The sequence below is a fragment of the Oncorhynchus masou genome, unplaced genomic scaffold (genome assembly GCF_036934945.1).
Source record: "Oncorhynchus masou masou isolate Uvic2021 unplaced genomic scaffold, UVic_Omas_1.1 unplaced_scaffold_1585, whole genome shotgun sequence".
Lineage (NCBI taxonomy): Eukaryota > Metazoa > Chordata > Actinopteri > Salmoniformes > Salmonidae > Oncorhynchus > Oncorhynchus masou.
Window position 1 is genome coordinate 52,826 of NW_027005925.1, and position 20,390 is coordinate 73,215.

Genomic DNA, 20,390 nt, shown 5'->3' on the forward strand with positions numbered 1-20,390 from the left:
AGGTAGGAAACTCAGTGGCTCTACTCTCAGTTTGAGCCGAAAACACACTCTTGTGCGTCAACACAAACTCGTCTGCCAACACAGACGCTTCTGCCAGGGAGGATACTTTCTGTTCGTTTAGGTAAACTACAATGCGTTCGGGTAAGCAATTTTTAAACTCTTCCAACAAGATTAACTCCCGGAGAGAGTTGAAATCAGTTACCTTACTAGCAGCATGCCATTTATCAAACAGATTTCCCTTGTCTCTAGCAAATTCCACATAAGTCTTACTAGAAGACTTTCTATGAGACCTAAATCTCTGTCGGTATGCCTCAGGCACAAGCTCATAGGCACGAAGAACAGTAGCTTTGACCACTTCATAATTCAAACTGTCCTCCAGAGGTAGCGCTGACAAAACCTCTTGGGCTTTACCAGTTAATTTACACTGAAGTAATAGGCACCAAACCTCTTCAGGCCATTTCAATGCTACGGCTTTACGCTCAAATACACAAAAATAGGAGTCAACCTCTGACTCTCTGAACAAAGGTACTAAGGCAATCTGCCTACTAATGTCAAACGTGTTTGAGGACACAGCAGGTGAGGACGGCTCACAAACAGGCACAGTAGGACCGGAGGCTAGCCTCGCTGTCTCTGCCTCAAGTTCCATCTGGCGCATTTTGAACTCCAACTGCCTTTGTTCTCTGTCTGCCTCAATTTTACACATCTCCAAATGCCGTTGTTCTCGTTCTTTTTCTGCCTCTATTTTACACATCTCCAACTGGAGAGTCTCTCGCCTAATTTGGGCTCTCTCTTCCACCTCCAGTTGGAACTGTGCTAAACAGACATCCCTCCTGGCATCACCATTTGACAGTGGGGAGAGTGGATCAAAATGGGACAATGTGGCTGGTGTTTTAGCCTCTCCCTCATTATCAGACACCAATGGTTTTACAGGAGCAGCAACATCCGCTACAGGGGTAGTAGGCTCAGGCAGCGGTAACACAAGCACCTGCTCTTCCAACAATACATTTAATACTAGCCGTTTCACCTCCGCCTTAACTAAACTCTGCGGAATCGATACTGAATAATGGTCAGCCAAGGTCATTAAATCAACTCTACGACATTTGTCAAAAACCTCCCACGAAGGGTTATCCAAAAAGGATTTCAAATCAAAAGTAGTCATTTTTACACTACTTCACAAGTGCCAAAGGAAATAGCAAACACTAATGCTACTTCAGCTATGACGCTCAACACTGAACTATACCACTACAACAATCTACATGAGCGGCATGGGTGTCAGTTATGACATATCCCGGATGAGCCCCCACTTATGTTACGAATCCCTTTTGGCCCGACAGTCTAGGGGGATGGTAATGAGACTCGTAACATAACTCATGCAAATTATTATTGTGACAAAGGAAAAGTGTGAACGAAATAAGCACGACAACTGAAATCTACCGTCAAACTCTAGGTTTATTTATAAACACACGGTAATGGGGGAGCAGGAAAAGGGGCTGAGCTGGACCCAAGGAAAGAAACAATAAGTATTCAAAAACACCCTTAAGCTAGACTAGCCTACTTTAACAACAGCTAACTAACTAACCAAAAATACAGTGGGTGGTCCGCCCAGTTCTAACTAGTGTATTTAACAAAGTTCACCTACGGGTAGTGTATGCCCATGGGCGACTTGTCTTGGTTTCCCCCTTTTCCACCAGCAATCAAACACAAACACCATAACCAAAAACAATACTCACAGGTGATGACAAAGTGCTATGAGGTGCTTAAACAAAAGAGAGGTTACGACACAAAGCGAGAGTGAAACACAGAGACCTACAGACATGGCATTTACAGAGAGATTGAGCTGAGCTGAGCTGGGCTGAGCTCTAGAACAAACAAATGGGGTTTTTAAACCATGGGGAAAGAACTGTGATAGGTTTAGGAAATATGAGGAGGTGTGTCTTCTGATTGATGATTGATTGTTGACTGATTGGGGAGTGATGATTTTCACCTGTGAGGGGAGAAGGAGAGAAAAGAAACACACACACAGGATACACACACACACAGGATAACTGTATCCGTAACACACACACACACACACACACACACACACACACACACACACACACACACACACACACACACACACACACACACCGCATAGGGTTTCTGATGACAACATGTCTTTGTTCTTCAATCACTGAATCTCACAGACATCAAAGAGATGGACCATCATTCTGACTCCACATATTCAGCATTGGGGATGTTATCTTTGAGTATAGAATCATTATTATCTGTAATGTCCCACTTTATGTTGTATTATCTAATGGGGATCCTAATAAACGACCCCCCTCTGTAATGTCCCACTTCATGTTGTATTATCTAATGGGGATCCTAATAAACGACCCCCCCCCCTCTGTAATGTCCCACTTCATGTTATATTATCTAATGGGGATATTAATAAAATACCCCCCCCCCCTTTAATGTCCCACTTCATGTTGTATTATCTAATGGGGATCCTAATAAACTACCCCCCTCTGTAATGTCCCACTTCATGTTGTATTATCTAATGGGGATCGTAATAAACTAACCCCCCCCCCTCTGTAATGTCCCACTTCATGTTGTATTATCTAATGGGGATCCTAATAAACTACCCCCCCCCTCTGTAATGTCCCACTTCATGTTGTATTATCTAATGGGGATCCTAATAAACTACCCCCCCCACTCTGTAATGTGCCTTCATGTTGTATTATCTAATGGGGATCCTAATAAACTACCCCCCCCTCTGTAATGTGCCTTCATGTTTTATTATCTAATGGGGATCCTAATAAACTACCCCCCCCCCCCTCTGTAATGTGCCTTCATGTTTTATTATCTAATGGGGATCCTAATAAACGACCCCCCTCTGTAATGTCCCACTTCATGTTATATTATCTAATGGGGATCCTAATAAACTACCCCCCTTTAATGTCCCACTTCATGTTATATTATCTAATGGGGATCCTAATAAACTACCCCCCCTTTAATGTCCCACTTCATGTTATATCATCTAATGGGGATCCTAATAAACTACTCCCCCCCTCTGTAATGTGCCTTCATGTTGTATTATCTAATGGGGATCCTAATAAACTACCCCCCCTCTGTAATGTCCCACTTCATGTTGTATTATCTAATGGGGATCCTAATAAACCAACCCCCCTCTGTAATGTCCCACTTCATGTTGTATTATCTAATGGGGATCGTAATAAACTACCCCCCTTCTGTAATGTCCCACTTCATGTTGTATTATCTAATGGGGATCGTAATAAACTACCCCCCCCTCTGTAATGTCCCACTTCATGTTGTATTATCTAATGGGGATCCTAATAAACTACCCCCGCCCCCTCTGTAATGTCCCAATTCATGTTTTATTATCTGATGGGGATCCTAATAAACTACCCCCCCCTCTGTAATGTGCCTTCATGTTGTATTATCTAATGGGGATCCTAATAAACTACTCCCCCCACACTGTAATGTGCCTTCATGTTTTATTATCTAATGGGGATCCTAATAAACTACCCCCTCTGTAATGTGCCTTCATGTTGTATTATCTAACGGGGATCCTAATAAACTAACCCCCCTCTGTAATTGTGCTCTCATGTTTTATTATCTAATGGGGATCCTAATAAACTACCCCCCTCTGTAATGTGCCTTCATGTTGTATTATCTAATGGGGATCCTAATAAACTACCCCCCCTCTGTAATGTGCCTTCATGTTTTATTATCTAATGGGGATCCTAATAAACTACCCCCCACCCCTCTGTAATGTGCCTTCATGTTTTATTATCTAATGGGGATCCTAATAAACGACCCCCCCTCCCCTCCTCTGTAATGTCCCACTTCATGTTATATTATCTAATGGGGATCCTAATAAACTACCCCCCCCTCTGTAATGTCCCACTTCATATGTTGTATTATCTAATGGGGATCGTCATAAACCAACCCCCCTCTGTAATGTCCCAATTCATGTTTTATTATCTGATGGGGATCCTAATAAACTACCCCCCTCTGTAATGTGCCTTCATATTGTATTATCTAATGGGGATCCTAATAAACTACCCCCCTCTGTAATGTGCCTTCATGTTTTATTATCTAATGGGGATCCTAATAAACTACCCCCCTCTGTAATGTGCCTTCATGTTGTATTATCTAATGGGGATCCTAATAAACTACCCCCTCTGTAATGTGCCTTCATGTTGTATCATCTAATGGGGATCCTAAATAAACCCCCCCCCCCACTCTGTAATGTGCCTTCATGTTGTATTATCTAATGGGGATCCTAATAAACTACCCCCCCTCTGTAATGTCCCTTCACGTTGTATTATCTAATGGGGATCCTAATAAACTACCCCCCCCCTCCTCTGTAATGTCCCACTTCATGTTGTATTATCTAATGTGGATCCCAATAAACTACCCCCCTCCCTCTGTAATGTCCCACTTTATGTTGTATTATCTAATGACTAGAAGAATGGAGGTCGGAACGTCTGATATCGTGTGTTGAACTTTACTGAAAACATTACAAGGATACATTCACTGTTGATCACTAGTTCTTCAGCTCAACTAGTGCAGGAGTAAGACATGGAATGGAATACTGAGTGTATCAGTTCAAACAGGATTTACAAGTTGCATGTTCTCTCTCTCTCTCTCCCTCCTTACACTAAAGAGGCCAGGCCTTTCACAGTGATACTCATGACTAGAGGAAGGTATCCAGGCTGGTCCTTCATCTCTGTCCTCAGTGTGTCCTCCTCTCTCTTCAGTGTAACTTCAGAGTGACCAAAGAGACTCTCTGTCCTCTGATACAGCTCCTCCTCAGTCAGAACAGCCAGACCTGCATCTCTCAGAGAGAGGGTCTCCCCACTCCCTGCTGCCACATGCTGCACCTGGAGGACAAACAGCGCAGGAATTAATGTGGCATCTGCATCCCTAGAATTTGCAACAATGAAAAACACTTTAAAATGACAAATAGTTAGACATTATACATGTTTTAATTGATATTGAACTGTTTATCAATGTGAAACATAATGAAAAACTTGATTTGTATGCATTGTTTAAAATACTTAGAAGCAAATAGGCTTGTCCCAGTATTGATGAGTAGAGTAATTTTGGAGATGTAGAGATATATTATTTTGAATGCTATAAAATAAAACAAATGTATTTAATATCATTAGTGTTACAGCCTTGTAGATCACTCATTACAAAGATATACAAGGACCTTAAGCATTCTTTCCTGTGGCAAACTGTTATCAGGAGAGGGGTCTATATTAAATAAAATAAAGTTGTATTGTCATTTTGGTCAATTTGATTTGAGGAAAGGCAGCTCCCTAATGCAGCTGTTTCAGCCTCCCTCAGTGATCTGTTATGGAGAGGCTCACCTGGGGACTCAGTCAGCTGTAGCCCACTTGGGTGCTGCCATAGAGATTCATTAGTAGTGTCCGCCCAAGAAGGCTTGATGTCATTTGCCACAGATAAATAGACATCTTATCTCTGGTAGAAATGTCATAGTTGTTTATCGTCTTCTAGTTAGCTGGCTGAAAAGTCATCATGAATCATGTCAACAATCTCCTGGCAAATTATTTTAAAACTTGTAGAGATAAAACATCTTGGTGCTCATCAACCACTGAACAGACCTCAGTTAAAATAGAGCAAGTTATAAAATAATTCAACCTGAGTGGTTTGGATGGAACTTGCGGTGGCTAACAGCTGTTTGAGGTAGCTAGCTAGCTAGCTACTACGTGCTGTTGTTAATAATTGATGTCAGATGTGTGGCTCAGTCGGTAGAGCATGGCGCTTGCAACGCCAAGCGTCGTGGGTTCGATTCCCGCTGGGACCACCCATATGTAAAAGTAGTGGCCCCAGCCGACTTGTAAGTCGCTTTGGACAAAAGCGTCTGCTAAATGGGATATATTATTATTATTATTTATATTTATAAAAACCCATGAAACTGTATCTATGCAATGGTTGAAGCGAGGCAGAGAGTAGCTTTATAAACATTGCTTTATTCATAACCTGAGCATCTTGTTAACAGACAGGCAGAGGCAACTGCACTCAGATTGGTGTTCTGCTGCGTCCCATCACTCTAACAGTAATTAGCAATATTGCAGACCGATGCTGATATTGATTCTGAAGTAAAATAAACTTTACTCTATAAAGTATGCTGGACTACCGTGGTCTTCCTTGCAATAGGAGCCAAAGATATGAGCAGTAGCATATACACTGGTCATAACCCACGGAACCCAATTTAATTTGCAACGCTCGCGCACGTGACGCAAGCGGTGTGACGTGAGAGGTGTAATCAGCTGACTACACCGCTCACGTCACGTGCGAGAACGTTGCAAAATAAATTTTGAAATCTATATTCTTAAATTATTGCAACCACACTGCTCGCGCGCACCAACGAGCGTCTGCGTTGCCAAAGGCTAAAACAGAAGTCTATTTCTAGTTCTATTTCTGACGCAGATCGCGCTGCAAGTCCTGCCTCTCTCTTCTCCTCATTGGTTTATAGAAGCAGGTACCCACATGCCATCTCCTCATTGGTTATACCCACGTGGGTAACTGAAAGACGAACGAGGTCAGTGGCGGTAATGGACCTATGGATGGATTTATGAAAGTTGCCAATCGCAATATAAAGTCAAGAGAAGAAAAGGCCTAGGAGGAGAGATGACTAGAAACGATTCGGTTGACCATTTTATTGAGGATTAATTGTCGGAATAAAGGACCTTGTGCATTTCAGGTAAAATAACAACTCAATGTTTATATCCCAGTACAAATTAGCTAGCAACAGCAAGCTAGCAAAATAGGACAAATTAGCTAGCACGTGCAAACTAGCTAGCTAAATTGTCATAAATGTTTAATGCTTTTCGACCTGTTCCTAAAATAATGTAATTGGTTCAGAGTTTGTTTTGATATCTTCACCTGCGTGTCATGATCGCGTTTGGTGTGGAGAGACAGAATACATTGATGCACGATGGCGCATGCGCGCAGCCGGTTTGAGTTCCATGCTATTCTATAACGTTTTTTGTGTGTGACTCAAAACAAATTTCTGGGATTGGTAGTTATTTATGATGGTGCATTCAATGTTTAGTGTAGTAATGTATCGATGCATATTCACTTTTTTCATTGAGTTTGCCCCACCAATATTTTTGTTAAAAATTGCCACTGGTTACCGTTATTGGTGTCAGTACTGCTACTGGTGGTACAATGTTATCATAATGGTAGAAATATTAGTTTATTTAACATGGGAAGATACATTTACATAAACCCAAATACATTTACATAAACAAAAACCTAGAAAAATGAACTCCAGGTCATACAGGACAGGAGGCTGGGCTCTGGGCTCTGTTCTAGGCCCTCTCCTATTCTCGCTATACACCAAGTCACTTGGCTCTGTCATAACCTCACATGGTCTCCCCTATCATTGCTATGCAGACGACACACAATTAATCTTCTCCTTTCCCCCTTCTGATGACCAGGTGGCGAATCGCATCTCTGCATGTCTGGCAGACATATCAGTGTGGATGACGGATCACCACCTCAAGCTGAACCTCGGCAAGACGGAGCTGCTCTTCCTCCCGGGGAAGGACTGCCCGTTCCATGATCTCGCCATCACGGTTGACAACTCCATTGTGTCCTCCTCCCAGAGCGCTAAGAACCTTGGCGTGATCCTGGACAACACCCTGTCGTTCTCAACCAACATCATGGCGGTGGCCCGTTCCTGTAGGTTCATGCTCTACAACATCCGCAGAGTACGACCCTGCCTCACACAGGAAGCGGCGCAGGTCCTAATCCAGGCACTTGTCATCTCCCGTCTGGATTACTGCAACTCGCTGTTGGCTGGGCTCCCTGCCTGTGCCATTAAACCCCTACAACTCATCCAGAACGCCGCAGCCCGTCTGGTGTTCAACCTTCCCAAGTTCTCTCACGTCACCCCGCTCCTCCGCTCTCTCCACTGGCTTCCAGTTGAAGCTCGCATCCGCTACAAGACCATGGTGCTTGCCTACGGAGCTGTGAGGGGAACGGCACCGCAGTACCTCCAGGCTCTGATCAGGCCCTACACCCAAGCAAGGGCACTGCGTTCATCCACCTCTGGCCTGCTCGCCTCCCTACCACTGAGGAAGTACAGTTCCCGCTCAGCCCAGTCAAAACTGTTCGCTGCTCTGGCCCCCCAATGGTGGAACAAACTCCCTCACGACGCCAGGACAGCGGAGTCAATCACCACCTTCCGGAGACACCTGAAACCCCACCTCTTCAAGGAATACCTAGGATAGGATAAGTAATCCTTCTCACCCCCCCCCCCCCCCTCAATGATTTAGATGCACTATTGTAAAGTGGCTGTTTCACCAATTTGTAAGTCGCTCTGGATAAGAGCGTCTGCTAAATGACTTAAATGTAAATGTAACTCACCAGGATCTGCAGGGCCTGTAAGACTGGAGGACTGCAACAGGATCCCAACACAGAGAGACCTTCATCTGTCATTCCTGAAGATATAAATATACACACATAAAACCACAGTAGTGAAACTAGTTTCCCAGGAACTGATCAAATAATAACTGGAGAATCCTGTGAAAACTGCTCTCTATCTCACCGTCCATGGCACTGACAATGAGGTGGACGGCACTGAGAAGTGAGGATCTGATCTCGTCCTCATCCTTCCCAACACATTGGTCTACAAGATCCAGTATGGCCTGGACTGTTTCCCTCTCAGACTCTTCCAGATCACCCAGGTCAGGAGTCTCACCTTCACACATCTGATCCAGCTGTGATGAGAGAGAGAGAGAGAGAGAGAGAGAGAGAGAGAGAATATATTCATTCCTGCCATTAGGTAGGTAGGTAGGTAGGTAGGTAGGTAGGTAGGTAGGTAGGTAGGTAGGTAGGTAGGTAGGTAGGTAGGTAGGTAGGTAGGTAGGTAGGTAGGTAGGGCTACTACTATAGGGCTACTATAATAAGACTACTACGATAGGGTTACTATATGACTACTACTATAGGGCTACTACTATAGGGCTACTACTATAGGGCTACTACTATAGGACTACTACTATAGGGCTACTACTATAGGGCTACTATAGGACTACTCATATAGCGTTACTACTATAGGGCTACAACTATAGGACTACTACTATAGGACTACTACTATAGGGTTACTACTATAGGATTACTACTATAGGACTACTCATATAGCGTTACTACTATAGGACTACTACTATAGGACTACTACTATAGGACTACTACTATAGGGCTACTATAGGGTTACTATATGACTACTACTATAGGGATACTACTATAGGACTACTACTATAGGGTTACTATATGACTACTACTATAGGGATACTACTATAGGACTACTACTATAGGGCTACTATAGGGTTACTACTATAGGACTACTACTATAGGGTTACTACTATAGGGTTACTACTATAGGACTACTACTATAGGCCTACTCTAGGGTTACTATAGGGCTACTAATCCAGTACTACTACTATAGGACAGCTACTATAGGGTTACTATAGGGCTACTATAGGACCTCTACTATAGGACTACTACTATAGGACTACTACTATAGGGTTACTATAGGACTACTACTATAGGACTACTACTATAGGACTACTACTATAGGGCTACTATAGGGCTACTACTATAGGGCTACTACTATAGGGCTACTATTATAGGGCTACTACTATAGGACTACTACTATAGGGTTACTATAGGACTACTACTATAGGACTACTACTATAGGGCTACTACTATAGGGCTACTACTATAGGGCTACCACTATAGGACTACTACTATAGGGCTTCTATAGGACTACTATAGGACTACTACTATGGGGCTACTACTATAGGACTACTACTATAGGACTACTACTATAGGGCTGCGAGGGTTATGGCCTGGGAGGGTTATGGCCTGGAGGAGAGGTGCTGGGTCCCTGCTAGAGACATTCTGGACCCAGCCCTCATGGCCGACCTCCACCGCTGGCACCCCGGTCAACCAGGTATGTAGGGCGCCAGGTGTCGCTCCTAGAGGGCGGGGAACTGTCATGCCCTGATTTGTTTCACCTGTATTTGTGCTCCTCTCCAACCCCCTCCAGGTGTCGCCCATCTTCCCCATTATCCCCTGTGTACTTATACCTGTGTCCTCTGTTTGTCTGTTGCCAGTTCGTCTTGTTTGTCAAGCTTACCAGCGTTTGTCCTGTCCGATCCTGTCTTTTCCCAGACTCTATTTTTCTTGCCCTCCTGGTTTTTGACCCTTGCTTGTCCTGACCCTGCCGTCCTGTACCTTTGCCTCTGTTGCTGAAATAAACATTGTTACTTCGACTCGGTCTGCGTCTGGGTCTTACCTTATCCTGATAATACTCCTTTTCCTCTAACTTTCTCTTTACTTCATTGAAAAAGGCCTCAATCTTCAGGAATAATAGTAGCCTAGACAATGTCTCCTTTTACTCACTCGCTCTCTCTCTCTCTCCCTCTCCTCAGCAGCAGGGGCACGTCAGGTGAGCGGCCGGAATCAGTTTCAGTTGGACATAAGCTATACATTTTATTGAGTTGCAATTGGCTGAAACAGATAACAAGAGGACGGGTCCAATCAGGTCCATTCGGTAAATCAATTGTAATTACACATACCCAAAAACCTGTGGCAATTAGATCAGACCCGACCCAGAGCCGAGACAAAAGTCAGAATTTAGGACCCGAACCCACTCGGGTCCCGGGTCGGATTTCAGATCTATTGGACCCGTGAAGACCTCTACCACTCACCACACTCTCCAGCACACTGACTGCCTCTCTGTCCTCCATGGTTGTCTTGAGGAGCTGGAGCAAAGAGGAGCGTTTGGCCACCGGCAGAGCTGACAGGAGCTGTAAATGACCACTCAGTTTCTCCAGTTCTATCAACGCACAAACAACACAGAGACCATTTTGTCAAAGTGTATTATTTTTTGGAGCAAATCATTTAATTGTATATTCCAAAAGTGTGGAAACATTGTAATTACTGATCAAAGAGAACGATTTAAATATGGAACATTCCATTCAGTAGACTACATTACATGTTGACCAGACATTCCATTCAGTAGACTACATGTTGACCAGACGTTCCATTCAGTAGACTACATTACATGTTGACCAGACGCTCCATTCAGTAGACTACATGTTGACCAGACGCTCCATTCAGTAGACTACATTACATGTTGACCAGACGTTCCATTCAGTAGACTACATTACATGTTGACCAGACGCTCCATTCAGTAGACTACATTACATGTTGACCAGACGCTCCATTCAGTAGACTACATTACATGTTGACCAGACGCTCCATTCAGTAGACTACATGTTGACCAGACGCTCCATTCAGTAGACTACATGCTGACCAGACGCTCCATTCAGTAGACTACATTACATGTTGACCAGACGCTCCATTCAGTAGACTACATGTTGACCAGACGTTCCATTCAGTAGACTACATTACATGTTGACCAGACGCTCCATTCAGTACATTACATGTTGACCAGATGTTCCATTCAGTAGACTACATGTTGACCAGACGCTCCATTCAGTAGACTACATGTTGACCAGACGTTCCATTCAGTAGACTACATTACATGTTGACCAGATGTTCCATTCAGTAGACTACATGTTGACCAGACGCTCCATTCAGTAGACTACATGTTGACCAGACGCTCCATTCAGTAGACTACATGTTGACCAGACGTTCCATTCAGTAGACTACATGTTGACCACTAGACAGGAGACATTACCCTCCACTGGAATTATTACCTTCGTTCAGATTTAAGGGGCTGTTGGTATCAAAGTCGCCTCTCAGGTCCATAAATCCATCCTCTTCAATCTCGTAATTTGACCAAACCTTTTCAAAGCCCCCATTGTTGCGGATGAGGCACAGCTCTATGAACAAGAGCAGACAACAGTCATAACCAGTCACACACAGACAGATACAGTGGCTGTACTAAATACAGTGGCTGTACTAAATACAGTGGCTGTACTAAATACAGTGGATATACTAAATACAGTGGATATACTAAATACAGTGACTATACTAAATACAGTGGATATACTAAATACAGTGGCTATACTAAATACAGTGGATATACTAAATGCAGTGGATATACTAAATACAGTGGATATAATAAATACAGTGGCTATACTCAATACAGTGGCTATACTCAATACAGTGGCTATACTAGATACAGTGGCTATACTCACTACAATGGCTATAGTAAATACAGTGGATATAATAAATACAGTGGCTGTACTAAATACAGTGGCTGTACTAAATACAGTGGCTATACTAAATACAGTGGGATATATTAAATACAGTGGCTGTACTAAATACAGTGGATATACTAGATACAGTGGCTATACTAAATACAGTGTCTATACTAGATACAGTGGCTATACTAAATACAGTGTCTATACTAGATACAGTGGCTATACTCACTACAATGGCTATAGTAAATACAGTGGATATAATAAATACAGTGGCTGTACTAAATACAGTGGCTGTACTAAATACAGTGGATATACTAAATACAGTGGATATACTAAATACAGTGGCTATACTAAATACAGTGGATATACTAAATACAGTGGCTGTACTAAATACAGTGGATATACTAAATACAGTGGGATATATTAAATACACTGAGGAACATAGACGCTGGCTGTGTACTTTACCATGGTACTTAACCATGCAGCTATACCTGGGAGATTGACAAACCATACACTTCCTCACCAAACTGTCCATTGCATTTGACGTAGAGCTCAATCAGACTGTAGGCCATGACAGTATTTGCAGGAATACCCAGTGACACATCACTTTCTGTCTGAGTACTGCCGATCTGCTTCATAGAGGCCTGTGGAGAACATTTTAAATTAGTCAGAGACGTTTGGTGCCCAGGCAGATTCTAACCCAGACAGTCACATATTCTACACCACCACATCTTCAGGAAGTGGTTCTAACGATAAAAACACAATTTGCTGCCTTTTGAGAAGTGTAACTTGCTCAAATTTATTTTGGGATTTCACCTAATTTGAACAGTCTCTCATAAAGAGCATAGGTTCAACTTCGTAAAAAAGTGTTTTCCCATCTCAAGAGGTATTTTTTTAATAATTATAGTAAGTGCCTATTAAGTAACAAGGTTGACCATATCAGGGCTGACCATTTTAAATCAGCCATAAATAACCTTGTGACAGGGGTAATGGAAGCCTGTTCGCAAGGAGTGGCAATGGAAAGCAAGCTTCCCCATTTATTTGTTTAAATCTATGGAGAACAGGTTTGAAGTGTTATGCTCAACCCACTCAGTTTTCCACCACAAAACACCAGAAAATTGACTAAAGGAGGAGAACCAGTTTGTTTACCTGCTTTTACACCATGATTTAACTATTAGATGTTGAATATTTCTTTAGAAAACAGTTTCACCATATTAAAACGAGAGTTCACGTAACAGGGTTGACCTTAAAAAGATGGACATTGTATTGTATTAATACTATGATTGATTGTATTAATACTATGTTGACTGTTATGACTGTATAATGACTGTAAAGACTATATATTACTGTTATGACTGTATTAATACTATGTTGACTATTATGACTGTATATGACTGTATTATGACTGTATTATGACTGTATATGAGGACAGAGGGCCTCCTGGGTGGCGTAGTGGTTAAGGGCGCTGTAACCGGCCGCGACCGGGAGGTCCGTGGGGCGACGCACAATTGGCCTAGCATCGCCCGGGTTAGGGAGGGTTTGGCCGGTAGGGAAATCCTTGTCTCAAATATAATTCACTTCAGTAGAACGTCAGTAGAACACTTGGTAATCTTTCTTCCTACCTTCCCGCTCAGGAACACACAGGCACTCACGTTGGCTCCTACATTGCCATGCTTAAGGACAGTGTTTGTGACCGGGCAAGGTAGTGATGTCATAATCCTCTCCGTCAAGACGCCTAACACTGCCCTGGGATTCGCACGGGTCTGCTTGATCACAGGATGGGACATGTCCAGAACTCTGCAGGAGGGACACATTTTAAGTCATATTTCATAAAAATCCCTTTAAACTAAGCTAGTAGTGAAAACAGTCTAAGTTTCAGGAAGTTGCTAAACCAGTACAGTTCCACTTCTTTCTTGTCTGAAATCACTTCAACCTGAAAATGTCCTTTTTACACAAAAGATACCTTGGGAAGGTGAGCTGAATGATCTATTATGACTGTGTTATGACTGTTATGACTGTATAATGACTGTAAAGACTATATATTACTGTTATGACTGTATTAATACTATGTTGACTGTTATGACTGTATATGACTGTATATATCTGTATTATGATGTATTATGACTGTATTATGACTGTATATGAATGGATATTATTGTATTATGACTCTTATGACTGTATTATCTCTATTATGAGTGTATATAACTATTGTGACTATTCTACATTTACATTACATTTAAGTCATTTAGCAGACGCTCTTATCCAGAGCGACTTACAAATGTATTATGACTCTTATGACTGTATTATGTCTATTATGAGTGTATATAACTGTATTATGACTATTATGACTGTATAATGACTATTATGACTGTATATGACTGTATTGTGACTATTGTGACTGTAGTATGACTATTATGACTGTATTGTGACTGTATATGACTGTATTATGATGTATTATGACTGTATTATGACTATTGTGACTATTATGACTATATTATGACTGTGTTATGACTATTATGACTATATATGACCATATTATGACTGTATTATGATGTAGTATGACAATTAGGACTGTATTATACTGTATTATGATGTAGTATGACTATTATGACTTTATTATGACTGTATATGACTGTATTATGACTATGACTATATAAGACCATATTATGACTGTATTATGATGTAGTATGACTATTATGACTGTATTATGACTATATTAGGACATATTATGACTGTATAAGACTGTATTGAGACTATTATGACTATATATGACTATATTATGACGTAGTATGACTTATGACTGTATGATGACTGTATTATGATGTATTATGACTGTATTATTATGTATTATGACTATTATGACTGTATGATGACTGAATTATGACTGTATTATGACGTGTTATGACTGTATTATGACTGTATGATGACTGTATATGACTGTATTATGATGTATGATGACTGTATTATGACTATATATGACTATATATGACCATATTATGACCGTGTTATGACTGTATTATGATGTAGTTTGACTATTATGACTGTATTATGACTGTATTATGACTGTATGATGACTGTATGACTGTATTATGATGTATGATGACTATTATGACTATATATGACCATATTATGACTGTATTATGATGTAGTATGACAAATATGACTGTATATGACTTGGTATGACTGTATTATGATGTATTATGACTGTGTTATGACTATTATGACTGTATTATGACTGTATATGACTGTATTATGACTATTATGACTGTATTCGACTATATTGTGACTATTATGACTGTATATAACTGTATTGTGACTTATGACTGTATTATGACTATTGTGACTCTATTATGACTATTATGACTGTATAATGACGGTATTTTGACTGTATTATGACTATTATGAATGTGTTATGACTGTATATGCCCGTCCTTGGACACTGTGCTATCTAACCTCCAAACGAGCTTCAATGCCATACAACACTCCTTCCGTGGCCTCCAACTGCTCTTAAACGCTAGTAAAACCAAATGCATGCTTTTCAACCGATCGCTGCCTGCACCCGCATGCCCGACGAGCATCACCACCCTGGATGGTTCCGACCTTGAATATGTGGACACCTATAAGTACCTAGGTGTCTGGCTAGACTGTAAACTCTCCTTCCAGACTCATATCAAACATCTCCAATCGAAAATCAAATCAAGAGTCGACTTTCTATTCCCCAACAAAGCCTCCTTCACTCACGCCCCAAACTTACCCTAATAAAACTGACTATCCTACCGATCCTCGACTTCGGTGATGTCATCTACAAAATTGCCTCCAACACTCTACTCAGCAAACTGGATGCAGTTTATCACAGTGCCATCCGTTTTGTCACTAAAGCACCTTATACCACCCACCACTGCGACTTGTATGCTCTAGTCGGCTGGCCCTCGCTACATATTCGTCGCCAGACCCACTGGCTCCAGGTCATCTACAAGTCCATGCTAGGTAAAGCTCCGCCTTATCTCAGTTCACTGGTCACGATGGCAACACCCATCCGTAGCACGCGCTCCAGCAGGTGTATCTCACTGATCATCCCTAAAGCCAACACCTCATTTGGCCGCCTTTCGTTCCAGTACTCTGCTGCCTGTGACTGGAACGAATTGCAAAAATCCCTGAAGTTGGAGACTTTTATCTCCCTCACCAACTTCAAACATGTGCTATCTGAGCAGCTAACCGATCGCTGCAGCTGTACATAGTCTATTGGTAAATAACCCACCCATTTTCACCTACCTCATCCCCACACTGTTTTTATTGATTTACTTTTCTGCTCTTTTGCACACCAGTATCTCTACCTGTACATGACCATCTGATCATTTATCACTCCAGTGCTAATCTGCAAGGTTGTAATTATTCGCCTACCTTCTCATGCCTTTTGCACACAATGTATATAGACTCGCCTTTTTTGTACTGTGTTATTGACTTGTTAATTGTTTACTCCATGTGTAACTCTGTGTTGTCTGCTCACACTGCTAAGCTTTATCTTGGCCAGGTCGCAGTTGCAAATGAGAACTTGTTCTCAACTAGCCTACCTGGTTAAATAAAGGTGAAATAAAATTAAAATAAAATATGACTGTATATGACTATTATGACTGTATTCGACTGTATTGTGACTATTATGACTGTATATGACTGCAATATGACTGTATTTTGACTTGGTATGACTGTATTATGACATATTATGACTGTATTATGACTATATATGACCATATTATGACTGTATTATGACTATTATGACTGTATTGTGACTATTATGACTGTATAATGACTGTGTTATGACTATTATGACTATATATATATGACTATATTATGACTGTATTATGATGTAGTATGACTATTATGACTGTATTATGACTATATTATGATGTATTATGATTGTATTATGACTGCATTATGACTGTATTATGACTATTATGACTGTATATGACTGTAGTATGACTATTATGACTGTATATGACTGTAGTATGACTATTATGACTGTATTGTGACTATTATGACTGTATATGACCATATTATGACTATTATGACTGTATATGACCATATTATGACTATTATGACTATATATGACCATATTATGACTGTATTATGATGTAGTATGACAATTAGGACTGTATTATACTGTATTATAATGTAGTATGACTATTTTGACTGTATTATGACTGTATAATGACTGTATTATGACTATGACTATATAAGACCATATTATGACTGTATTATGATGTAGTATGACTGTATATGACTGCATATGAATGTATTGTGACTATTATGACTGTAGTATGAATATTATGACTGTATATGACTGGAATATGACTGTATTGTGAGTTGGTATAACTGTATTATGACTGTATATGACTGTATTATGACTATATATGACTGTATTATGACGTATTATGACTATTATGACTATTATGACTATATATGACCATATTAGGATGTATTATGATTGTATTATGACTGTATTATGACTATTATGACTGTATATGACTGTATTGTGACTATTATGACTGTATAATGACTGTGTTATGACTATTATGACTATATATATACATATATATATATATGACTATTATGACTGCATTATGACTATATTAGACTGCAATATGACTGTATTGTGACTATTGTGATTGTATATGACTATATTGTGACTATTATGACTGTATTATGACTGTATAATGACTGTATTATGATGTATTGTGATGTATTATAATGACTGTATGATGTATTATGACTGTATAATGACTGTATTGTGATGTAGTATAACTGTATTATGACTGTATAATGACTGTATTATGACTGTATTATGACTGTATTGAACATATGTATAGTATAGGGTAACTCACCTGTTTTTTGAGTAGTTGTGTAAGTCCTTCACATCAACCTTCTCTTTGTTCAGGCTGCCAAGGGACAGCTTCTGTTTGGTGGACCATTTCCCTTCCACTGTCAGGTTGAAATCAGCCAACTTTGCCACCACGTTTCCATCTGCGTTCATTTCTTTCTTGTCACCAAATGTCCCACTGTAGTCCACAAAGTCAGACTCCTTGACAGCTGAGGGAAAGTTCAACATTTGAATGGACTCTATGCTATTATACCACATCACATATCTATAACAGACACATCCATCACATATCTATAACAGACACATCCATCACATATCTATAACAGACACATCCATCACATATCTATAACAGACACATCCATCACATATCTATAACAGACACATCCATCACATATCTATAACAGACACATCCATGACATTATCATTTTCCTATTCTGCTCAGAAAAACAATAGTAGGATAAATATTTAAATCAATGGTCAGATATTTTAGAACAACAACAACCCATAGTTATTTGTCACTAGCGCTTTGGTGCTTACTTGGGCTTAAAGGTGTGTTTCCAGGCTCTCCAGGCTCCAGAACATCACCGAGGGTAAAGCCAAGGGACTGGTATTTGGGTTCCTGCCAGAAGTATCTGTGCCTGGTCTTGACAATGAGTGATCGGAGATTCAGTTTGTCTGTGTCATTCAGACTGGACACAGGGATCAGGCGACCAGCATGATCTGTGTCCTTCACGAAGGCTTTTGTGGCTTTGGCAAACATCTGCGAGATGGTGATGGATCGTGTTTCTGGCTGCAGCAGATGACAAAGACACAAATGACAAAGACGTCTAAGAAACAAAACTAAGATGAACACATAAACACTCAATCAATACAACATCTTCTGAAGAGCATTCTAAATACATTTCACAGTTGTCAAGACATTAGCCCTGTACAAACTTAAAGGAGAATGCCACCACTTTTTAACCTCATAATCTAATGTTCCTAATAGATAATTTGCTGAATACCTGACACCTATTAGGATTTCAAGTCAGGAACAATTGTTTGTTAACATTCAACAGAAAGCAAACAACCTAACGTTCACTTGTAATGAAAGTTGTATGTATGCTCTGACAACAAAAGGTATAAACTAAACCAGCAGAGGAAACTAAAATAACCACACTTCTTACCCTTTACTTTGAGAGTTGAAAAAAGTTTGATCTTGATTCAGATAAGCAATGAACAGATACTGTACGATTAGATAAGATGCAAGATAACGCCTTTGAATTTGGCTTATCTACCAAATGAGTGGTTGAAAATATCAGTCTAACTTCCGTTACAAGTGAACTCACAGACTTGACACTAAGGCTTTGTGCTAACCACAGAAGTATAGCCTACCACTTTAGACAGCCTACATCTGTGGTTATGCATGAGCGACGACAAGGGTTCTTCAAAGGGTTATCCTATGGAGACAGCCGAAGAACCCTTTTAGGTTCTAGATGGCACCTTTTTCTGTGTGTGGCTAAACTTCCAACATTCTAATATCAATGATGGCACAGCTATCCAACACATATATGTATCCAAAACATAACCTGAAAGAGCAGTATTTCATTGTAGTATTTCATAACCTGCAAGAGCTTCAATACTTACAGTTTTTCACAGTTTCCTATTGAGTCTGACAATTATTGACTTCAATCACTGTGTAACATCATGGGTAACTCTGGGCATCGGCTTTCAGTTGAAAAAAACGCACTCTTTTCGTACTTTAAACCAGCACAGCAGCTTTCACCGATCATATAGTGTGTGTTTATAAAGATGCTACTTTTCTTTTTAAACGTCCTCTTCCACATATATAAGGGGGTAGCTTACTCGTCTTTGTTAAGTAACCCTTTTACTTCCACTTCCTCTTTCTTCAGTCTCACTTCCTCTTTCTTCAAAGGACGACTCGAGTGTGGAAGACGTGGTCAGTCCCAGAATTAAAGTTTAAATCCACTGCATCTGCCACCAATTGTGTCCCCATGTATACGCTGGCTTCTCCGCTGTCACAAAATTTCCCACTGTGGTCCACAATGTCACTCTCCTTGACAGCTGAGGGAAAGTTCACCGTGACCGTGGACTCTATTATGCCACAAAACACCTATCTGTAACAGCCACATCTATTACATGATCATTTTCCTAATCTATTCAGACATAGACTAACATAAATAATACAATCAAATATCTTTCACAAAAACAACAGCAACAACGAAACAGGAGATGCATTCCAAATGCCCCCATAGTTTGAGTTTCTTCTGAGAGAGATTATTATTTTACCTTTA

General features: G+C 40.6%; 1 protein-coding gene across 5 annotated transcripts; it reads right to left on the minus strand.

Moving 5' to 3' along the window:
* Positions 1-4,500: 4,500 nt before the first annotated feature.
* LOC135531423 (gasdermin-E-like) lies at positions 4,501-19,988 on the minus strand. 5 transcript variants are annotated; one of them, XM_064959471.1, is made up of 10 exons: positions 19,723-19,988; positions 18,634-18,882; positions 18,101-18,305; positions 13,844-14,018; positions 12,745-12,865; positions 11,772-11,897; positions 10,758-10,885; positions 8,594-8,765; positions 8,413-8,486; positions 4,501-4,892 (listed from the first exon to the last, which is right to left on the minus strand). In XM_064959471.1, exons 2-10 carry the CDS (start codon positions 18,854-18,856, stop codon positions 4,665-4,667), a joined length of 1,452 nt encoding a protein of 483 aa, XP_064815543.1. In that variant the 5' UTR covers positions 18,857-18,882; positions 19,723-19,988; the 3' UTR covers positions 4,501-4,664. The 5 variants fall into 5 exon arrangements, with proteins under 5 accessions (XP_064815543.1, XP_064815541.1, XP_064815540.1 ...); XM_064959469.1 differs by having other exon boundaries at positions 18,634-18,886; XM_064959468.1 differs by lacking the exon at positions 19,723-19,988 and adding an exon at positions 19,471-19,522 and having other exon boundaries at positions 13,874-14,018; positions 18,634-18,886.
* Between the last annotated feature and the right edge of the window lie 402 nt (positions 19,989-20,390).